The sequence below is a fragment of the Galleria mellonella genome, unplaced genomic scaffold (genome assembly GCF_026898425.1).
Source record: "Galleria mellonella isolate WM207_F2 unplaced genomic scaffold, CSIRO_AGI_GalMel_v1 utg117, whole genome shotgun sequence".
Classification (NCBI taxonomy): domain Eukaryota; kingdom Metazoa; phylum Arthropoda; class Insecta; order Lepidoptera; family Pyralidae; genus Galleria; species Galleria mellonella.
Genome location: NW_026441980.1, coordinates 910,802 through 934,751, shown reverse-complemented (window position 1 = coordinate 934,751; position 23,950 = coordinate 910,802). Strand labels below are relative to the sequence as shown.

Sequence of the window (23,950 nt, the reverse complement as noted above, 5' to 3'; positions counted from 1 at the left end):
CGAGTCCTCAGGAATGGCAACGCATGGGGGGTATCATGGGCGAAACATTGTACGCTGTTATGTCCATGGTACTGCTCATGTCTATAGGCGACGGTTACCACTTTCCATCAGGTGGGCCGTCAGCTTGTTTGCCATTCTAAGATGTATAAAAAAAATAAAAAAAAAACTATTATATAATCTAGAAAAAATTACAAACATATTAATTAAATAATGTTGAATTCATTAATTGAAAACCATGATATACCTATATTATTTATGAAACTGAACAACGTTATCAATTTCAATTGATATCGATGACCGCTCATATATATTATGTTTGTAATATTTTATATAAAGCCAACTAAATGATATGCAAAACAAAGGAAACGCGTACGTCCTACAAAGTACCAATGGCCTCCGGCATATTTTTAAAGTGTGAAATAAATATTTATACAGCGACTCGGAAGGCGAACGGACATAAATAAGCCGGAAAGTGACATATGCGCCTGCGCATCACCTGGCAATGAGCAAAATCACTAAAATGACACATTGACCAATGGGCGATAAAGGTAATAAATTCATTTTAACGCTTGGTTTTTGATTTAACAATACTTTAGTAAAGTACTTTTAAACAGTAGGAGGTCCTTAATTGGTTAATAATTTTCTTAAACGTATGTTATGGGATATCTTACCAGTATAAATAAATTAAAAAATCGCCCTATACGGATTCAACTTTGTAATTGATAGATTTTTTTTATTCAACTTGGAATGGCAAACAAGCTGACGGCCCACCTGATGGAAAGTGGTAACCGTCGCCTATAGACATGAGCAGTACCATGGACATAACAGAGTATACTGTTTCGCCCATGATACCCCCCATGCGTCACTATCATATATTTAAAAAAACACATCTCGTCTTTCATCAATATATTTTATTAATTTTAAATTGAGTATTCTGTTTATTACATACATACATACATACACATACATGTCACGCCAGCCTCCAATTTAAACACGCCTCTATCACTTCCTACATATTCGTCAACCTTTTAATACATCGCTCGCCATTTGTAGGTACATTTAATTTGGTCCTTTTTCAGCACGTCGCCTATTTGGTCGACATACGTCTAGAGCGACCGATATCTCCATTGATCAGTGCTCGATAAATATCTTTCGTAACTTTCCTTTAATGCATTTCAAATGGCCGAAGAATTTTACCAAAATATCTTGTACTAGCGGCCCGTCCCGACTTTGCACGGGTTAGACATTTTTACAACATTTTAAAAAAGTGGTTATTGTGACATAACGATAATAGTTGGACATATAGTATAGCGAAGTTTTTTTATAGTTATTGATATTTTCTTCAATATTGTAGAACATACTTTTGTTCCATTGCCAATAGTTTCCGCAATAGATATTTTATAGCTTTTTTTTACACCTTGAGTTACGTTACTAAAGTTTTAGTAAGGATCCCTAATATTTTCTAGCAATAAATATAGCCTATGTTACTCAGGGTGAATGTAGCTTTCTAATGGTGAAAGAATTTTTGAAATTGTCAAAGTAGTTATTGAGTTTATTCATTACAAACATACATACAAAAATACAAATCTTTCCTCTTTATAATATTAGTGTAGATAAAGAATTATTACCATTTTATTGTTAAAAGTTTTGTAAACACACATTATATTTTAATATAATAACTGCCGGTTTAACTTACGTGTAATTAGATCGAAATAGCTCGACTAGTTTCGGAATCAATTCGTGATCCTTAGTCATGAGTGACCGGACTGCTTGTCTCGGTCCTCTGCGCCCAAGTTATTAATACTTGTTCTTATAATAAAAATCAATTATGACTGTTAATACTATGTTTATTTCTTACATTTCCGGCATATTATGACATCCGGTTTTAATAAATGAACTTGACAGTTACCCACAATAACCAGTTACGGTTTTAACTCAGGATATTGCAAACTTTCCCAATTAACAAACTAGTTGAACGCTGTGGGATAGGATATGAGTAAAAGCGGTAACTCTTGTTTTTAACTACAAACGTTTTTGCATCAAATTTCCGATAAAATAAAAATTGATCTAATATAACTCATTAATTTATTTTTTTATTTTTATTTTTTTTAATAAGGCACACATAACAAATTTTAACCTTTATATATATAGGTCTTATGGTGTTAATGCTAGGTTATAATTCAAAAACATGTGTATAATTTAAACATAACATTTCAATTTCGTAAGACATATAATTAGTAAACATATATACATATACCATAATTTACATTAAAAGTGTGGATGTATATTAAATACTAGTAAACGTATTTATATATATTATTATCAATTTAGTGTATAATATAGTATATGTCATATATGTGTAAGTATATTCGTTCATATATGTAATTTTAGTATGTATGTATATCAATAATTACTAGTACCGCATTCGAGTATTCTGACACTTCCCTATGGTTGACTGGGAGAGAATGCTTTTAGCATTAAGTCCGCCATGTACACATATTTGTACTAATGAATAAATAAATAAATACATAAAAAGTCCTATAACTATACGTCATCATCATCATCATCATCAGCCATTAATTATTCACTGAACATAACCCTCCCCGATAAGGAAGGTTTTGCCAGTAGTTGCCACGCTTAAGCGCGCGGTAGGCGGTTTGGCAACCATAGTTAGGCTTTGGTAATATTTTGTAACGTCATGTAAACAAACCAAGTTCATCCATATGACAGCAGTAAGCTCTCTGTAGTATATAGTATAGTATGTAAAAGTTGCTTTAGTAGACTTTTTTTAATGGGTGATAATGAAATGGTAACCCCACCCGCGCTATCGGTATACACCGGCGGGGCACCAGTGAAGGATGATAGGTGAGGATGAAGCAGGTCAGTTAGCCCATCGTGACAAATTCAACAAGAATTGTTCACTATGGTTTCCAGGGGGAACCACGTGGAGGACGACCTAATAAATAATAAAGAATTGCTAACAATGGGGCTGTCAAACTCCATTCTAACAATCCCTTTCCCCCTGCTATAGTGGACTGTAACTTTGTATGTATGGACGAGAAGATCGATGTGAAGAAGAGACGTAAATCCATTGTTATTTTGAGAATACAATAAATGTTGCTGTAATAAAAATACAATTTTAGTGTTGCCAGCATCATATATCTGCCCACTATCACAGCGTGTCAAGTATTCCGTATAATATTCTAATTCTTTAAAAAAGTCCTTATTACTATAAAATTATAACAATATTTTGTATTGAAATAAACTTAATTATAAGCATTTTTGAACAGTCATTTTTTTTAATCTACCACCCAGTGTGAAATGCAATTTCAGCCGAGAAGAACGGGCAAGAAACAGCTGTTGCTTTTTTCAATTAAAAATTGAGTTTACAAAACTAACACTACCTAATACAAATAAAAAGGGGGGAAAGGGATTGTTAGTAATGGGAGCTACCATTGCTAGCAATGTACAAATATAAACCATCGTGGTTAATTCTAGTGGAATTCGTCAGGATGTGCTTACTGTACTGATTTCATCGTAACCTATCAACCCTCACTGGGGCTCCACAAGCATATCACCCATTAAAAAAAAAAAATACAAATATAAATCCGCCATTGTATATTAAATCTTTTAATGTGTCCAATATAAATTATGTGTAATAAAGATTTAACAATACAATTCAACACAATTATTAATGTGAAACTTATTGTTTGCTTATTACATCTTGTTATATCTTATACAATCTAAGTTAAGCTAAGTTAAACTAGCCTTTTACAGTATCTAATTTACCAGAGGTATTAAGTCCCATTCGTGATTCTACCGTGAAGCAGTTGTGTTTGTATGGCTGTGATTCAGTTTGAAGGGTGGGATATGGCGTGAATTTACAGGGTACAGAGGAATAACACCTGAGTCCTCAAGAATGGCAACGCATGGGGGGTATAATGGGCGTAACAGTATACTCTGTTATGTCCATGGTACTGCTCATGTCTATAGGCGACAGTTACCACTTTCCACCAGGTGGGCCGTCAGCTTGTTTGCCATTCTAAGCTGTATAAAAAAAAATTTAACAAATAATTTAATATCAGTTTGCCATGTCGTTGGTTCAATAATAACCTTACAAACTCTTTGGATTACAAAAATAAACAACACATCAATTGACAGCCATATCTCGTAACAGATCTACAAACATAAAAACCGACTAAAACCAATTGAGAGGCTCTCCTTTCGTAGTTGGTTAAAAAACACGTCAATCAACAAGTTCTTCCATGTCCAATCAGTGTAACTATTTATGTTTTCGTAATTATATTTAGTTGATTTTAATCTATAACTTTGTATTACGTTTATACAATATAAAAGGTTACTATAACCTTTCTATAACCAAGTTAAAGAGTTGTAGGTCATTTACTAATTAAATATAATTTATAATTTTTGTAAATAAAGTGTACTAATAAATAGGTAACCGCACTCATAGTCCCCAAGATACAGGTCCGGCCTAGTTTGGGGACTGATGCTAATGGAGATATTTCCTCGTTGAATGTAAATTGTAAAAATTGTAAATTGTACCTTATGCAACTGTATCTTTCTTAAATAAATAAATATTATTATTATTATTACTAACAAGTATATTATTTAATACCAAAACATTGACTTCAATCATTGCAAAATGTGTTAGTTGGATTTAAAAACTAAACTATTGAACAAATTTTGATAAAAATTCTATGGATGCAATTAGAAAGTATGTTTTTTCAGATAACAAAAAAAAAATGTTAAATCAGTTTAAAATTGACAGTTGTATTTTTTTTATTTGTTATCTTATTGAGTTAAAAACTGCTGAATGTCTTATAAATAACTAAATTGAGAGCTTATTCCTTTTTTTTTACAACACAGGGGGCAAACGAGCATGCGGCTCACCTGATGGTAAGTGACTACCGCCGCCCATGATCTCACACAACACCAACGACATTGCAGGTGTGCTGCCGAATATACACTTTTCTTGAAGGTTATGTTTCTCCTTTTTTTTAAGGCGTTTGATAAAAGGAATATGTACTAGTTATTTCGCTATACTTATTCTAAAATCAATAGAATGCACTACCGAATGACGCAATGTTTTATAAATACTATATTTAAAATATTTAAATATTGTTTTTATTTTATTTAAATTTAGAACGCTAAATCCTATGAGCATACTTGGTAATAGATTTTGCTTCATGAGATTTTGCTCTGCAAGACTTTTTTTTTTTTAGTATTATAAGTTGTTCTAGGAAAAAATTGCTATTTCAATTCCCAATTAAAAATTGGTGTTATTTGCAGAGAAATATCTTGACTTATACCCTAAATTTATGTCTTGATTTAAAAAGTGATATTGCTGAAAATCCCATGAAATTTATTTAAATACTTAGAAATGCTTAGATACTTCGTGATCAGAAAGCAACCTACTCAATGCAAAATTAATGAACCATGACATAATTTAATAAAAACCAGTCATGTGGAAGTTGAACTCACACGCCGAGGGATCCGTACATATTAAATATAAATTAATTGACCTTCTAAAGTTTATTTTTGTAGGTTTTTTTTTTGATAATTTCTCAAAAACGGTGCTAGTTAGAAATATTGTTTTTTTTTTCTGTAATAATTTACATATACTTTTATAAACCGTAATTATATCAGATTTTTCGCTTCAGAATCTTCGGAGATAAGTGGGCATATTTTTTTTATAAATTTTCGACTATAACTAAAAAGCTACGCAGCATAAAAATAAATAAAAGTCAATTTTAAAATATATATATAAATACCCTTTCAATGATACCCCACTTGGACTAATAGATCATTTCGAAATTTTGATCCGTTTTGGACCCTCTAGTAAAAATATTTTTTCGATTATTTTTACTGCAACATCTACGGACTATATGGACCAATGATATGTAAAACTATTCCAAATTGCAAATTAATAACATTAGTAATTGCTGCTGATATAACTCTGTGATAGACGAACGGACAAACTCTATATATATATATATATATATATACGGATGGACGCACAAAGTCGTATTACAAGGGTTCCTTTGTACCTTTTTGTTACGGAACCCTAAAAATGTTACGTGTCAATCCACGACTATAAATAGAAAAATGGTCTCCTTTTATAGCATTCAATATTGCATTGGCAGACCGCATTCTAATTGAATGAATCGCGACATTGTATTACATCATTTTAATTATATTACATTCTTTTTACATTACACAGTACACTAGTGTAACAAGAGTGTATTTTACGATACTCAGCAAGACAAACAAGCTTATGGTCCCGGGAGTATTTTTTTTTAATGGATGATATATTTCTTTTTTAATATTGAGATGGTAAACAAGCATACAACCCACCTGATGATATTTTTTTATTTATTTATCTAAAGCACAAAATACATTACATTCTTTTTACATTACACAGTACACTAGTGTAACAAGAGTGTATTTTACGATACTCAGCAAGACAAACAAGCTTATGGTCTAACTGGAAGTATTTTTTTTAATAGATGACATATTTCTTTTTTAATATTGAGATGGCAAACAAGCATACGACCCACCTGATGATATTTATTTATTTATATATTCAAAGCACAAAATACATAAAATTCTTTTTTACATTACACAGTACACTAGTGTAACAAGAGTGTATTTTACGATACTCAGCAAGACAAACAAGCTTATGGTCTAACTGAGAGTATTTTTTTTAATAGATGACATATTTCTTTTTTAATATTGAGATGGCAAACAAGCATACGACCCACCTGATGATATTTATTTATTTATATATTCAAAGCACAAAATACATAAAATTCTTTTTTACATTACACAGTACACTAGTGTAACAAGAGTGTATTTTACGATACTCAGCAAGACAAACAAGCTTATGGTCTAACTGAGAGTATTTTTTTTAATAGATGACATATTTCTTTTTTAATATTGAGATGGCAAACAAGCATACGACCCACCTGATGATATTTATTTATTTATATATTCAAAGCACAAAATACATAAAATTCTTTTTTACATTACACAGTACACTAGTGTAACAAGAGTGTATTTTACGATACTCAGCAAGACAAACAAGCTTATGGTCCCGGGAGTATTTTTTTTTAATGGATGATATATTTCTTTTTTAATATTGAGATGGTAAACAAGCATACAACCCACCTGATGATATTTTTTTATTTATTTATCTAAAGCACAAAATACATTACATTCTTTTTACATTACACATATATAGTGTAACAAGAGTGTATTTTACGATACTCAGCAAGACAAACAAGCTTATGGTCTAACTGGAAGTATTTTTTTTAATAGATGACATATTTCTTTTTTAATATTGAGATGGCAAACAAGCATACGACCCACCTGATGATATTTATTTATTTATATATTCAAAGCACAAAATACATAAAATTCTTTTTTACATTACACAGTACACTAGTGTAACAAGAGTGTATTTTACGATACTCAGCAAGACAAACAAGCTTATGGTCTAATAGAGTATATTTTTAATAGATGACATATTTCTTTTTTAATATTGAGATGGCAAACAAGCATACGACCCACCTGATGATATTTATTTATTTATATATTCAAAGCACAAAATACATAAAATTCTTTTTTACATTACACAGTACACTAGTGTAACAAGAGTGTATTTTACGATACTCAGCAAGACAAACAAGCTTATGGTCTAACTGAGAGTATTTTTTTTAATAGATGACATATTTCTTTTTTAATATTGAGATGGCAAACAAGCATACGACCCACCTGATGATATTTATTTATTTATATATTCAAAGCACAAAATACATAAAATTCTTTTTTACATTACACAGTACACTAGTGTAACAAGAGTGTATTTTACGATACTCAGCAAGACAAACAAGCTTATGGTCTAACTGAGAGTATTTTTTTTAATAGATGACATATTTCTTTTTTAATATTGAGATGGCAAACAAGCATACGACCCACCTGATGATATTTATTTATTTATATATCCAAAGCACAAAATACATTAAATTCTTTTTACATTACACATTACACTACAGTAACAAGAGTGTATTTTACGATACTCAGAAAGACAATCAAGCTTACGGCCTACCTGGTAGTGGTTTTTTATGCCTAGCATAAATGTTATGACTCAAAATTAAAACACTTCAATCAAAATAATATATTATAAATACTCATAAATACGTACTCGTAAGTTTTTTTTTTTATCTAATGAATAATATTATATATACCCAATTTAATGCAACAAATAATTTGAATTTGTATATCTTTTTAGTAAGACTAAATTAAATATATATATATAGATAGATAGATAATTTATTTACATTACTTACAGCACACAAATTACAATAAAAAAACATACACGTAATACACAGTAAAAGAGACAAAAGAATAAAAATAAAAAAAGCACAAATAAAAAAAAAATACAAAAACAAAATATATAATCTAACAATCTCCTTTGTTACCATTCCTTCATGCGTGTGCCATAGCAACACAAAATGGTCACAGCTCAGTTTATTGCTTTGCCCTTAAAAGAGCAAAACACTGATATTCTGCTGTGGCCAAGTATTGTGTAATATAAGTGAATTCATAATCAAAAACTTTACAATTTCATAATTCCATGTATTTCCGTATTCTCACAATAGTATTCTACTCTCAATACGTTTGAACTAATGCCATTTATAGTAATCTATATGAACCACAGCTATTGCACAAGCCCACAATTTGTATCGCGGCGCATCGTAACTTTATTCCTTTGAACTATGCACCTCCGCATTCTGCCATAATATGCAGGTACCATAATACTTTCATTTCTATAAATTGATCAAAGGAAATAATCTTTTTCGATTGTAGAAATATATATACTTCCAGTGCTTTATATTATTCTCAACTTCGTGTATAATATAATATAGTATATATCATATATGTGTAAGTATATTTGTTATTTATATATATTTATTCTTTTATATATGTAATTTTAGTATGTATGTATATCAATAATTACTAGTATCTCATTCGAGTATTCTGACACTTCCCTATGGTTGACTGGGAGAGAATGCTTTTAGCATTAAGTCCGCCATCTACACATATTTGTACTAATAAATAAATAAATAAATAAATAACATGAATTTCAATAAATATAAAAATGGGATATTTATTACTTTCTAAAATGTTTTTATAGTACTTTGGTAGCAAACAAGCATACGGCCCATCAAATGGTAAAAGAGGTTACCGTAGCCTATGGACGTATAAAATACTAGGGATGTCACGCGCACGTTGCCAACCCATAAGACACCTTAATATGAAACCCATGCTGTAGAGCAAGCATTTCTAGCCCTTTTAGTGCCATTGATTTTTACTCATATCTACTTAAAAATGCCAAAGAAATCTTTGTCGTGTTGATGTCATTTACCCTTGTCTCTAAAAAAACTGTATCTCCTCCAAAAATTATCCAATTTTAATATTTTTTTACAGCAAGCTAAACAGCGACTGATTTCACGAGCGCTATGACGCTCGTGGCACATTTAGTTGCAATGCGCACGAGCGCAATGGCGCTGGTCGGCACTCAAAGGGCTAGAGCAAGCCTCAGCAGGAATATTATTCCCCAACCTGAGTGTTCATGGGAGAATGATCCTCTGAAATCACACTATGCATGACCATTACGGTTCTAAGGTGCGGGGATGGATTCCCTGTCGATGACGAGCGGTCTGATGGTAAAACGTAGATATAGTTATCACGTTGTTCTTCAGAATATTTTACAATTTACATTGTACATCTTTACAAAATAAATTGTTACTTCAATTTTTGTTAAGCAAAATACTTCATTCATCACGAAGCTGATAAGTAATTAGCTTCAGAACTGCCAACATAATAACCAATAATTACTCTACTCTTTAGAAAAAATAGCCTATTTCAAGTTGCAAAGTGTCGTTTGCGACTCAAATAAGATGTAAGTTTTAAATCAATTTTGGGTCAGTGACTGAAAATTGGCGTCAACATGACGCTACCCGGAATGCTCGGAATGTCTTGAACAACCATGCCCAATCTCTACTGATATTATAAATGTGAGTTTATATGTTACTTCTTGACTCCTTAACAACTTGATTAATCTCCTTGAAATTTGCTGTACAAGTACTATTTGGGATGAAGAAGGACAATTTTTTATCCCAGTTAGTGAATATATCTCAATTTCGTGGACAAAGCCACTAGTAAAAGCTAGTACCTACTATCGTATACTACATTTCATCACATCTTGCAGAGCCGAGAGGTAACAAACAGACCCACTTTCTCATTAATATTATTAAGGATCGATAGATCGTACCGTATCTTTATACTAACAATGAATTTTAATATCAAAATCGAATAACACTAGTAAATGACCGCTATCGATTCAATAGAGGGCGGTGCCGTGGGATCGTTGATACATATCGAGTATCGATTCATCGTGAACGGTGAATAGTAATCGATTCGACATGCTCGATGCTCCCAACCGATTCGCCGCACCTATTCTGATTTCAACGTATAATTAGTTTTCTCAATACACGATTGCGGTTTGAAATTGGAATTAGCAAATAGAAAAAAAAAACAAAAAAGTTATAGGTAACCACCTAATTGTGGATTCCGGACGTTCCAATATCGAATCCCAGCCTTTAAAGTATTTTAAACTTCAAAGGTCACGATTGTTATAATACAATAACGAAGACAATATAGAATCACTAAACATTACAGGGTCACACCACCCTAACTGTAACACCTAGGGGGAAGAAGGGATTGTTAGTAATGGAAATATTAGCAACCCCATTGCTAGCAATAAACCCTATCAGGTTGACCTCCTCGCAGTTCCCCCTGGAAACCATCTTGATTAATTTATTGTTAAATTCGTTACTATGGGCTAACTAACCCGCTTCATCCTCACTTATGTTATGCTACTTTTTATTTCAGCCAGTGAATATATGCCAGTCACGTAGACGAAATCACGAGTAAGAGCTAGTATAGAATATAAAAATAATTTTAATTAAAAATTTCAGCAATATTTTATCGACCAATCTAAAAATAAGGTCACTTCACCACTTATTTCTCTTAAACCTTTCGCTAATCATAGATCATTAGAAATGTCTCTGTTTATTTTTTATTTTTTAAATTTAATAACGTCTTATCAAGATTTACTGGTACAGTTACGAAAACTACTGTAGGTATGATGTCAATATACAGTTTCGCAGTTTCGCCATAACGACAATCTCCAAAGAGATGGGCAGACGCAATAAAAAATAATTATGTTACAGTAGTCCTACTTACGAACGAGTATTTTATGGAATACCTACCGTACCATATAACACTCACGTAAAGTTACCGCAGATGTATCAAATTGGCGCTCGGTAAACTAAACTATTACGTATACCACAATTTGGGATCAAGTTTACAGCAGTAACAAGTATTATAGGTGCTCGAGTAAGTCACGATAAATCTGATATTTCTAGAAGCCGGACACTGTGATTTTTTTTAAATAAACGTAACAGTAATTATGTATTTAAAATAGAGCATAGAAGAGGCAAAATGCTGAGCCACCATATTTGACATGACGTTTTTTTTAAAGAGCATAACAGAGGGAAAAATAGAGGACAAAAGAGGAAGAGGAAAACCGAGAAATAGTCGGCACAATAAAAGTAAATATTGCTAAGAATTTTGCTCCACAAAAATAAATGATAACAAAATTAATAATAGAGAATAAAGGTCAAATTACAAAAAAAAAAAAACATATAACTGCAAAACCTTTTTTTGTAAAAGTAAAGCACAATAAACCGTGCATTCTTACACTAAACTTAAACTTTCTAACATAATTCTAGAAGTAATACCTCAATAAGTTATAAACAACCTTAATTCACAACAAAAAACTATGCAATATTACATGTTTTGCCGCACTACGTCTATTTTTATGACGTTATCGCGTGTAATACTAGTTTTGGACACTTTCACCACTCCAATATAACAAGCGTTGTGAACTAGAGAACTTATTTATTGTTATATGATACTTCATATTCCCATAAGCTCTATTATTATTCCATCATTATTATAAGATCGTATCTGTAATGTTTAGAAAGCTGCACTGATCTTGATTAACTTTAAAAGTTAATGATATGGAAGTCATGCCTGCACTAACCCAGGTTCTCAGGTGTTACGAAATATACTTAAACCGTCTATGGTTTTATTAGACAAGTTTCACTTTAATAATGTACGTGGCTGTGAAGACATGCAGTTGAATGTTTTAATTGTCGAAAGATGGGATTTTATGTTAACGAACACTGATACATAGGATTCTAAAATTACACAAGCGGAGGCAAAAAATGAATAAATAATAATAGAACATTTGAGAGCGTTCAATACTTTGGTTAACAAAATTATGGCATCATCGTAATTATGTGTCAAATTTCAAAAACAAACTAACATATTCCAGTGTTATTGTTAAAAGATTTTATTTTTATTTTATTTTATTTATTAGGCGCACATAACAGAAGTTTACAAATAAAAACTTAAATTATAACATGCAAGTACATTAACGTATTTATGTAGGTAAACTTGCCACAACATGTGCACGCAGCGTGGTCCAATAATAAATGCGACTGCAACAAAGCCATTCGGTTGCAACTATTAGTGAAAAAAAATTAAACATAAAAATAAAACATAAACATAAAGAAAGTTAAATAAAAAAAAAAAAACAAAACAAAATTATATAAGAAATTTCTAAATATTACATTATTTTATACAATTGTCTGCGATATTGATTTTAACTGAGTCCAAATATGTCAAGGTCATTTTGATTCGTAATTACACATTATATTTTAATGTACTATCTGCCGGAAGAAGAGACAAAATACTGGGCCACCTTATACGACATGACGATTTTTTAAAGAGCATACTAGAAGTAAAAATAGAGGGCAAAAAAGAAGGAATGGAATGGTAACCCCGGCTGCGCTATCGGTATACGCTGGCGGGGCACCATTAAGTGATGTAAGGTAAGGATGAAAAGCAGGGCAGTTAGTCCATCATGAAGAATTCAATAAGAATTAACCACGATTGTTTTCAGGGGTAACCGCGTGGAGGTCGAACTGATAGGGTATGTTGCCAGCAATGGAGCTGGTAGATCCCATTACTAACAATTCCTTTCTCCCCAATACGAATAGGTTATAACATTTTTTATGCCGAAACAGTATTTAACTACTAATATATACTTTCAATACCTATTTAAAATTCATTTTATTGTCCGTTCTCCCATGTCAATTGCACAATGATATTAGGCAAGACAACATAACAAATGTTCCAGCGCGTCATCTCATATACACATTGATAACAATCTAAATGCAGCATTTTGTATGGTCATACAGGTGTGAAGCAATACAACACTTATTCTCCATTAATGATGCCCTCTATTAGCCGGATTCCGTAGGGCAAAAGTTGTATGTTGTTCCTTACATCAGAAATAAACCTTTACTAATGTTTTAAAAGGGAGAGCGAGGGATGGGCAGCTTGTAAACATTAAAGTATGTTTGTAGAAACAAGACATATAAAGAAGAGAACGAAATAATCAAAGAGACGAGAGAGAAGACAAGTCTTGACGCCTTAATGGATCAATCGATCTTTAAAAATATGCATAAGTAAGTAGATATAACGAAAAAATAATTATGTTTTCAAAAAAATAAATGTGAAAATTTGTTCTGAATTGGCAATATGGTAACAGTAACAAAAATTAAACCCATTGACAATATATTTCTTTTATAAGTCGATTAAAATAAGATCAAACAAGATGTTTTATTGAAATAAGATATGTCAACCACTTATTAAATTATCATCACACCAAAATTCCATCTCAATCTGTCTAGTTCAAGTCTGGTACAGAGGAATAACACCTGAGCCCTGAGGAATGGCAACGCATGGGGAGTATCATGGGCTAAACAGTATATTGTCATGTCTATAGGCGACGGTTACTACTTTCCATCAGATGAGCCGTCAGCTTGTTTGCCATTCTAAGTTGTATAAAAAAAAATAGTTCTTTTAACGTGACATATATTATAGGTAGTCTTGCCTAGTTACATTTTATAGTACGAATGGATATAGATTCATATTAATTGTCATTATTTATATTTCGTTATAGTTCGTGACTCATTATATTTAGTTTAGTACTCAACGAGAACTAATTATTTTTATATGTTATTTTAATAATAATAAATGTGTAAATAATTGCCTTAGATATCATTGAAATGTATAAAGCAGTGTTAAAGATTTTTCTTTTGTTTATTCTTCCTTGTTAGAACTTAACTTTGTTATTATTTGTTCATTATTTCTATCATTCTAATCATGATTGATCGCTAAGAAACAACTATTTGTACATAACCTTATTTATTTGATAAGGTTTTTTTTTTTAATTATACAGCACTATCATACCTACTTGTACAACAATTGGTCCATTACCTTAAGGTTGTCTTGAAAAGATTGCTCTCAGCAATAAGACCGCCTCACTGTACTTATACAACTGTATCGTTATATTTGTTAATTATCTTGTTTATTTCCTATATTGTATAATGCAAATAAAGTATACTCATTCATTCATTCATAACCTTAGATTCTATACTAATATTATAAAGAGGGAAAATTTGCTTCTCTGTAATTACTTAACCAATTTTAATGAAATTTTGTGATGAGTATTATTCGATGCAATTTAAGAGATAGGATAGTTTTTATCTTGACAAGAAAAAGTGGTTCCAGTAGCTAGCGGTAGGAGGTAAAACGACATTTGCCAAGTTAGTAAGTAATAATATAAATCTGTAATAATAAAAGTTTCCGAAATATATTCAGAAATAGCAAGGATATGACATTATATACGTATTTATTTATTTATTTATTCTTTATTGTACACAAAAAAATTACATATATATATATATATATATATATATATATATATATATATATATATATATATATATATATATATATATATATATATATATATATATATATATATATATATATATATATAAAGATGTACAGCAGGCGAGCTTAACTCTGTAAGAGTTCTCTTCCAGCAAACCTTTAGTGGAAAGGAGCATATCTATTTTAACTATACTAATATTTAAAAGGGAAAAGATTTGATTGCTTATGTGTTTGCAATTGATAAACTTAAAAACTATTGATCAATCAATTTTAAATTTCTTTCACCTACTTAAAGCTTTGCATTATCAGCCAGAGCCATAGGTTATTTTTTTTTTTTTGAAAATTCAATCTTTTCGTGGAAAATCGGACCGGATCACTAGTATTTTTTATGCAACTTAGTATATGGCAATGAAATTACAGGACACAACATCTTAGTCTTCGGGAGTGGCAACGCATCATCATGGGCGACACAGTATACTCTGTTATATCAATGGTACTGCAAGGGTTACCACTTTCCATCAGATGGGCCGTCTGCTTATTTGCCATTCTAAGTGGTATAAAAAATTATATTATACCTGTTTGAATCTATAAGGCTCGCATTGTTACAGGTGTTAGCCAACACAGTACTAATAGTAGCGGCCCATAACACTACGCGGTCGCCATTGATCGATGATGGGACGCAACAATGGAGCGTTTAAAAATTTCACATTAATTATACGCCTTTTAATGCAATACTCCATTGTATTGCTTCATTTGGCATTTTAAAGGCCTACGCAGATCACAAATAATCCCCGGCGTATTTTTTAACCATCATAAATTTAAGAGCATTCGTAGCTTTTGCTCGTTAAGTGTGGCAACGTCGCAATTATCTGTAAATTTTTCAAAAACAATTAAATTCTTTTCAAAATTTTTGATTGATTATTTCAAAATAATACCCTACCAGTTACACGGGCAAAGCTGCGAGTAAAGGCCACAAATTAAATAAACTTACATAAATAAAAAATAAATATATTTTATATATATGTATACACTAAGTTACCCGTGATACACCTAAAGTGTTGCCATTCCTGAGAATCGTAATGTCTTACGCGTAGATATTTGTTTGTCTGTTATTCAATTACACTTAAACGAATTTTACTGAAATTTAGTACACATCTGGACATCCTGTATTGACATATAGGATGCTGGCTACAGTGAAGTTACCGTTTATAGCTGTAAATTTAACTCAGGATTACGAGCAAATTGCAGGTGAATTACTGTCAGCCAGTGACGGGCACAGGGCATAAATGTCAGGATCGTGCGCGTGCGCAAATACCGCTACGATCATATAAATCGTAATTATGGTTATTGTATCCTACTGTTCCATTTACCATAATACTTGTTTATATTAAAAGCAACAATACTAATTTTACCAAAAGTAGACTTTGTTCCAACGACATCTGCTTATGTGCTCTGTCTCACTCACAATGAGAGTACTTTACACAACTCGAGGTTTCCAGGGGGAACTGCGTGGAGGTCGAGCTGAAAATAAAGCTGTTAGATTCTATCACTAATATTCTCTTTCCCCCAACTCTTGACTATTACTACTCATCAAAAAGAGTTTTTTTTTTATACCTTTGTCCCATTCGTGTTTCAACCGTAAAGCAGTTGTGTTTGCATGGCTGTGTTTCAGTTTCAAGGGTGGGATATGGCGTGAATTTATTGGGTACAGAGGAATAACAACTGAGTCCTCAGGAATGGCAACGCATTGGGGGTATCATGGGCGAAACAGTTATGTCCATGGTACTGCTCATGTCTATAGGCGACGATTACCACTTTCCATCAGGTGGGCCGTCAGCTTGTTTGCCATTCTAAGTTGTATAAAAAAAAAGACAATGACTGATATCTTTGAGCTACTTTCTTTAGATGAATCGTCAGTTTGTTTGCCATTCTGTGTTGCATAAAAAAAACAATAATGAAAGATTTAAAGAATCATAAAAAAAAAAAACTAAATACTTAGAATAGCTTGTATAACTTCAAAACATTCAATTTTACGTTTAAAAAAAGGAAAAAGAAGCTCCGTCGTCTCGCTCCGATGACTACTTAAATACTAGAAAAAAAAAAAAAATAGAAATGTCTAGTTTACTTTTTGTGCAGTTATTTATTTGGTAACTGACTTGCAAATATTCATATTTATAATAGTTTTAAAATACAAATGTACATGGATTTGTAATAAACCACAAACCGATAAATGAAATATTTTCTCGCATTAACAATGTATTATTGCATGATAATTTAACAACATTATGTTCCACAAAATAAAAACTAACTTCAATTATGGCAAACCAGTTATTTTTTATTTAAAAACTTAACTACTGAATCGTATTTGATATTATTTCTATGGGACCAATGTTTAAGTATATCCATGCAGAAAAAAAAAACAAATTGGTTTACAAGTGACGAAGATACGAGGCAACAAATATCAAAAGAGACACGAATTGGGAACATCCTTCTTTTCTTTTATTATGAACTATACTATGTTTATTATTTCTATTATACATTACATTGCTGTATTTCAGTTTGAAGGGTAGGATATGCCGTGAATTTACAGGGTACAGAGGAATAACATCTGAGTCCTCAGGAATGGCAACGCATGGGAGTAGTATACTCTGTTATGTCCACGGTACTGTAAATGTCTATAGGCGACGTCTTGTTTGCCATTCTAAGTTGTATAAAAAAAAACATTAAATTACAAAACAATTGTATAGGAACAAGTTGTATTACTATATAGTTAAAGAAAGTTAAAGAAGACCAATGTTTAGCAGTGGACAGTTAACGACTAAAATGTTGATAATAATAGTAGTAGAAAACACACATAATATTAAAAACTTCTCGCGTAATTTCTATATACAAGTATGTATCTAAAGTATATATAGATAAAGAATAATAGGTATCTAAGAATACTTTCTTTATCTTTGACATTAGTTTCATAATTATTTAGTAAATCACACATAGATCGAGGATAACTAGATACTCTCCCTAATCTATGATTTATGAATTTTAAGACATTTGATATTTCCTTACTGTCTTGCTCTAATTGTCAATCAGTACCTTTAAGACAGTTTAATACGTAAAATAACGGTTTTCTTCTCCATCTATTATTACATTTACAAATGAATCGCTCCATAAAAAACCTGTTAAAGGAACTAATTTACATATACGAAAAATTGCAGTGCTTCATTATATTGTTTGCGCTGATACCTGGTTACTTCATATTTGAAATGACAATAGTTAGATCGAATCTTGTAAGAATGTTCGATATAGGAATTGTAAAACATGCATTACATATAATACTGTCGACATTCTGTTTTATAAATGTAATTGGAAACATGATTATGACCATTGTTACGGACAATTCTTCAAAAGGCGATCTCAAAAATGGAATCTTCTGTGAAGTCTGCAAGAGAGATCGCTCACCAAGCACCTGGCATTGTAGATCTTGCAATATTTGTATTCTAAAAAGAGATCACCACTGCTTCTTCTTTTCAAGTTGCATCGGACTTCATAATCGACGTTACTATCTTCTGTTCTTAATTTACATCGTAATATCCTTGGTATATTCTTCTTACTATAATTACTTCTATATCTCTTCAAAATTTGAGAATTATGCTTTCATAATATCTTTCTTTCGAATAATCAATCCTTTATTACGATTCCTAATTCCGGAGCCAATGAGCAATCGAGATCTTTATGTGTTCTTTTTATTTCTGAACGTATGTCTTCTTGGCTGGATGTTGGCGCTATTCTGTTTTCATATCAATAATGCAATAAAAGGCATTACAACCCATGAATCGAAGGATATTAGAAGCAAAAATTATGAATGGAAGGAGAACATAATAAATGTATTCGGTAAACGATGATATTTGACAATCTTCTTGTATTGTGTTAATAGTCCATTACCAGAAGTGACTTGTGATAAAACTGATTAATATAGCTAAGTAACATCTTATTTTCTATATAAATTGTTTAATGCCTCTTAAATAAAGTGTTTGTAATTTTACAAACTTTTATTTATTTATTTATAAATTACTCACCACACTTACAGTATGCCAAAACGTGTAGTGGGCCATAGGTTTATTTAACTAAACTTACTTGTTTTTTTTGAAAGACGTCAAATCTGACAAGCATAGTTTAGACCACTACACAATTGTCCATTTATTTTATTAATTCATTAGTACATACATGTGTGCATGGCGGACTTAATGCTATGACTTAAGCATTCTCTCCCAGTCAAACATAGGGAAGTGTCAGAATACTCGAATGCGGTACTACTAATTATTGATATACATACATACTAAAATTACATATATAAACGAATAAATATATATGAATAACAAATATACTTACACATATATAAAATATACAATATTATACAATGAAAATGAGAATAATATATAATACTTAGTCATTATGTATATGAAGGATGGTCCATCAAACTGAAATATTAATTTCTGGTTCTGAACCTAATACATTATAGTGTAATTGTAATAAAAGTGTATCATTAGCAAAATAAAATACATTTAGTTGCCATTCGTCAGTTCTAAAATAATTTTCTTGGTAAATAATTACAACAAAGCACAGAAAAAAGAGTTTAAACTCAGCTTTAGTTTACACATCACAACGCTAATCTGCAGCTTAACTCCAGCTATCTTTAACTTTTCTAGAATAAAAATATTATATAAAAAGTATACACGACTTAACTAGTCTAAAATAAAAACTAATAAATTTTATAATGCATCCAACACAGCGACGTGTACAACATGGCGGATATTTCATTTCCTTTACAACATTCTCGTCAATTACTATTCCAGTGTTCCAAGTCTTGTAGGCAATAAACTAACACACACTCGGCGATTGAACCCCAAAAGTAAGTCCCGTTGCAACAGCCATATTGCATCTATTAACTATCCAAATCCATGGCTCCACGTAACGGTTACGTAAATCTGTCGTCATACTAGTGAACATTATGATGCATTTTAATGTGGCAGGAAGTTGAAACACGCGTGTGATTGACAGTTATGGTCAACGCACGTGCCCACCAAAGACTATGGAATTCTTGATGTGTACAAGAGTTGCTGATGGGACATAAAATGTTATTCTAACCAATAAAACAATGCGTAAAGTTCGACGACCTTGTTAACCGCGTGGCAGATAACTTCCTAGTTATATCTTACAACTGCGTATATATCCTGATGATACACATATAGTATATATATATATATATAACTACTTCAAAATAGTTTTTTTTTATGGGTGAAAATGGTATAGTAACCCCGCCTGCGCTAACGGGATACGCTGGCGGAGCACCAGTGAAGGGTAATCGATGAGAATGAAAACAGGCCAGTTAGCCCATCATGATGAATTCATCAGGAATTAACCATGATAGTTTCCAGGGGGAACCGCGAGGAGGTCGACCTGGTTGGGTATATTGATAGCAATGGGGACTAATCTCCCCATTACTAACAATCCCTTCCTCCCTCTGCAGTGGATAGTTAACGGGTGTTATGATGATTATCGTAAAATTAGATTATGTTTGCACATGAGAGATATTTTTTTTTATTGATATCGGGGATACTATAATCATCACAATGATCTCTTGACGCGGTATATAATTATTTAAAATATCGTGACTAATTGATCATTAGATTCGTCAAAATGGGCTAACTGACCTACCTTTTTATCCTCACCTATCATCTTTCACTGGTAAAGCGCCAGTGTATACCGATAGGACAGGCTGGTTACTATGCATTTTCACCCATAAAAAATATCGACTGCAGAACATAGGGCTCCATCATAGACTGCGAAAAGGAACACTTGCAATGCCGTTGGTGTTATAGGTGACCATGGGCGGCGGTAATCACTTACCATCAGGTGAGCCGCATGCTCGTTTGCCCCCTGTGTTGTAAAAAAAAAACTGTCCTGAGGCACCTGCATCCATTAAGACAACTAGACAATATAGTAAGATTCAATATTAAAAAATAAATATATAAAACTTAGTATTTAGTGGATTTTGTAGATAAAGGGTCTTGGCACACCGCTTAAATCTATAAATACGTATAGAGTAGGTCCTACAGTCTATGTGCGGTTGGCACGCGACTCAATACCGTTACGTCGGTCACCGTTAGCGTACATAACAATGTGTTTTATTTGTTATCCTACAGCTATGTGTCTGCACTGAATTAATTCATAGTGAAATCTATTTCAATAGAACAATAATAAAGTAAGCAAGTTTTGTTAAAACTACCACAAAAACACTCTCTAAATAAAATTACAAATAAATCGAAACTGTCAATCGATTAGTGATCAAACTTTAAAATAATTCAATCATTCCTTCATTCATTTTCTATTTGCACTACTCATAGTATTGAACATCAGCAGACTATCTTCTAGTCGTGCCAGTTACTCTTTTATTTACATTTTTGTTAAGATTTATTAAAACGGATTATTGTTGCAGTTTTTTAACAACACTTAAAATTAAGTGTGTTAAAACATTTATATACCTACGGCAAAACGTGTCTTTTAATATGTCATTACTATTTTTCATCCCCAAGATATCATGAACATATATAATTAGTTGCCTGCTAAGGTTTTCGCTAGAGCCTACAGTATAAGGTTCTTCAAACAGGATGCACTAAGGTTTCTTCAGAGTCAACTACGTGCACGTGACACCCCTAGTATTGCATGTATCCATGGGCTCCAGTGACGGTTTATCAATAGACGAACGGTATTCTTGTATACCACCTTGGTAATATAATATATGAAAACAACATCATAAAAAAAAAGAAAAAAAGAAAACTTGATGAAGAAAAGATAAAAATATCTATAAAAATGCTTATAAAAACCATTTATAATATCAACACTCTAATTACGAGTAAAAGGTTTTACAACTTTACCAGAAGGAGACTTTAAACAAAAGTCATTTGCTTGAGCACCTCTGTCCCATTCGTGTTTCTACTATGAAGCAGTTGTGTTTGCATGGCTGTGTTTCGGTTAAAGAGTGAGATATAGCAGTGAATTTACAGAGTCCAGAGGAATAACACCTGAGTCCTTAGGAATGGCAACGCATGGGGAGTATCATGGGCGAAATAGTATACTCTGTTATGTCCATGGTACTGCTCATGTCTATAGTCAACGATTACCACTTATCATCAGGTGGGCCGTGAGCTTGTTTGCCATTCTAAGTTGCATAAAAACTTTCTTGAGATTTAAATTAAATTCTTTTATATTTATATTTACATATTTAATTTCAAATATATAATTACAATAAAAGATATTTTTTTTATAATTTATGTTATATTTTTTACTAACATATATACAAAAAAGCTTTTAAACATTTACGCAAATAACAATATAATCAATCTTGATATAGTTCTGATTTCGCACAGTTAATTTTTAAATAAAATACGGCGGCCATTACTTGCTGATAATATAGCTTTCTACAGGTGAAAGAATTTTTAAAATCGGATAAATATTTTTTGAATTTTTCCACTACAAAACTAAAAATCAAATCTGTCCTCTCACATTATAGCTAAGCAGTTTGTATTTAAATAATTCGAACACGTTATGTAAATTTTCTAATACGACACGTGTTCTAAAATATCATAAACCTTGATAGAGGATGTCATTGCATAACATTTAGATCAATATTTCGCAACATTTCAACAGTATATTCCAATACGTAACTGTGTCATCAAATATAACGGTCTATTTATCTCAAAATCAATCAGCCAAAGATGAGTTTGCTCTTTCAAAACATTACCATAAAATAAGTTTATACAAAAGTTAAATAGCTGGTATTTAAAAAGTCACCAGAAAATTCTACTATTGGGAGACTTTGTACAAAAGTAGTTTGCTTGGGTTTGGTTGCTCTGTCCCATTCGTGTTTCTACCGTAAAGCAGTTGTATTTGCATAACTGTGTTTCGGTTTAAAGGATGGGATGGCGTGAATTTACAGGGTACAGAGGAATAACACCTGAGTCCTCAAGAATGGCAACGCATGGGGGTTATCATGGGCGAAACAGTATACTCTGTTATATCCATGGTACTACTTATATGTATAGGCGACGGTTACCACTTTCTATCAGGTGGGCCGTCAGTTTGTTTGCCATTCTAAGTTGTATAAAAAAAATCTCTAAAGCCTGAATTCGGTTGCCAATCCTTCTGCAAAGCTTGGACACTACTGGCAAAACCCCCTCTAATGATAAGCTGAGTGTATCTGTAAGTAAGCAGATACAATTGTGTTTAACTTTTCGCGTTGATGTTAAGCAATGTTGATATTTGCGCACGTCATTCGTTGAGGTCTTAAAATTAATCATCTTTATAGTGGTCTCACGATGCTCCGCTGATATTTGGCGCGGCACGACTTGTCCCATTACTGGTGCCAGTGGTGGCAGAAAAAATGCAAGCTTGATCATTATTCCGTGACACAGCACGTACTTTTGGCAAGTTGAACGTCACGAGGACTAATTGTTAATGTCGACGTAATTTCTCTCTTTAATAAGATTTATTTTGCTCCACAAATTTTGCAAAAAATAAGTAGCGACATAAAAAATTAATAATTATAATAGTTGCTCTATATATAAATGCATATATGACAGTGTAAAACTTGTGCGAGCGTGGACTCCAAATGTGAGAGGAACGCTGCTGCCCATCCCTCGCCTTCTCTTAGTCGGCTCTTACGACAGCCACGGGAATGGAAGGGGTGGCCTATTCTATACTGGGACCACACGGTCAAGATAAACTACTGACTCACTTATTATATTAATTTAATATTAGCGAAAATATTTATTTAAGATTTCGTTCTACATAAAAAAATATCTAATTCTCCCGTGATAAAATCAATACGGAATTGAACCATATCGGTTCAATTCCGTATCTCTCGCCGTATCGGCGAGCAAAAATAATCATCAAAAGTCAGTGTTAGTAAAAATATCGTTACATTATATTTACTTCA

The 23,950-nt window shown here is 32.0% G+C and overlaps 2 protein-coding genes across 2 annotated transcripts in view; one reads left to right on the top strand and one right to left on the bottom strand.

Annotated features, from left to right (window-relative positions):
* Positions 1 to 23,950, bottom strand: part of LOC113513488 (probable serine/threonine-protein kinase dyrk2) — a 171,415-nt gene that overhangs the window by 76,571 nt on the left and 70,894 nt on the right. The gene's annotated exons all lie outside the window — the stretch shown is intronic.
* Positions 18,219 to 18,930, top strand: LOC113522586 (probable palmitoyltransferase ZDHHC24). Its single transcript, XM_031913541.2, has one exon. It carries the CDS (start codon positions 18,219 to 18,221, stop codon positions 18,855 to 18,857), a length of 639 nt encoding a protein of 212 aa, XP_031769401.2. The 3' UTR covers positions 18,858 to 18,930.

Bases quoted from the DNA above. Each gene is read 5' to 3' on its own strand.
- LOC113522586 (XM_031913541.2), top strand. From the start codon at position 18,219: ATGACAATAGTTAGATCGAATCTTGTAAGAATGTTCGATATAGGAATT.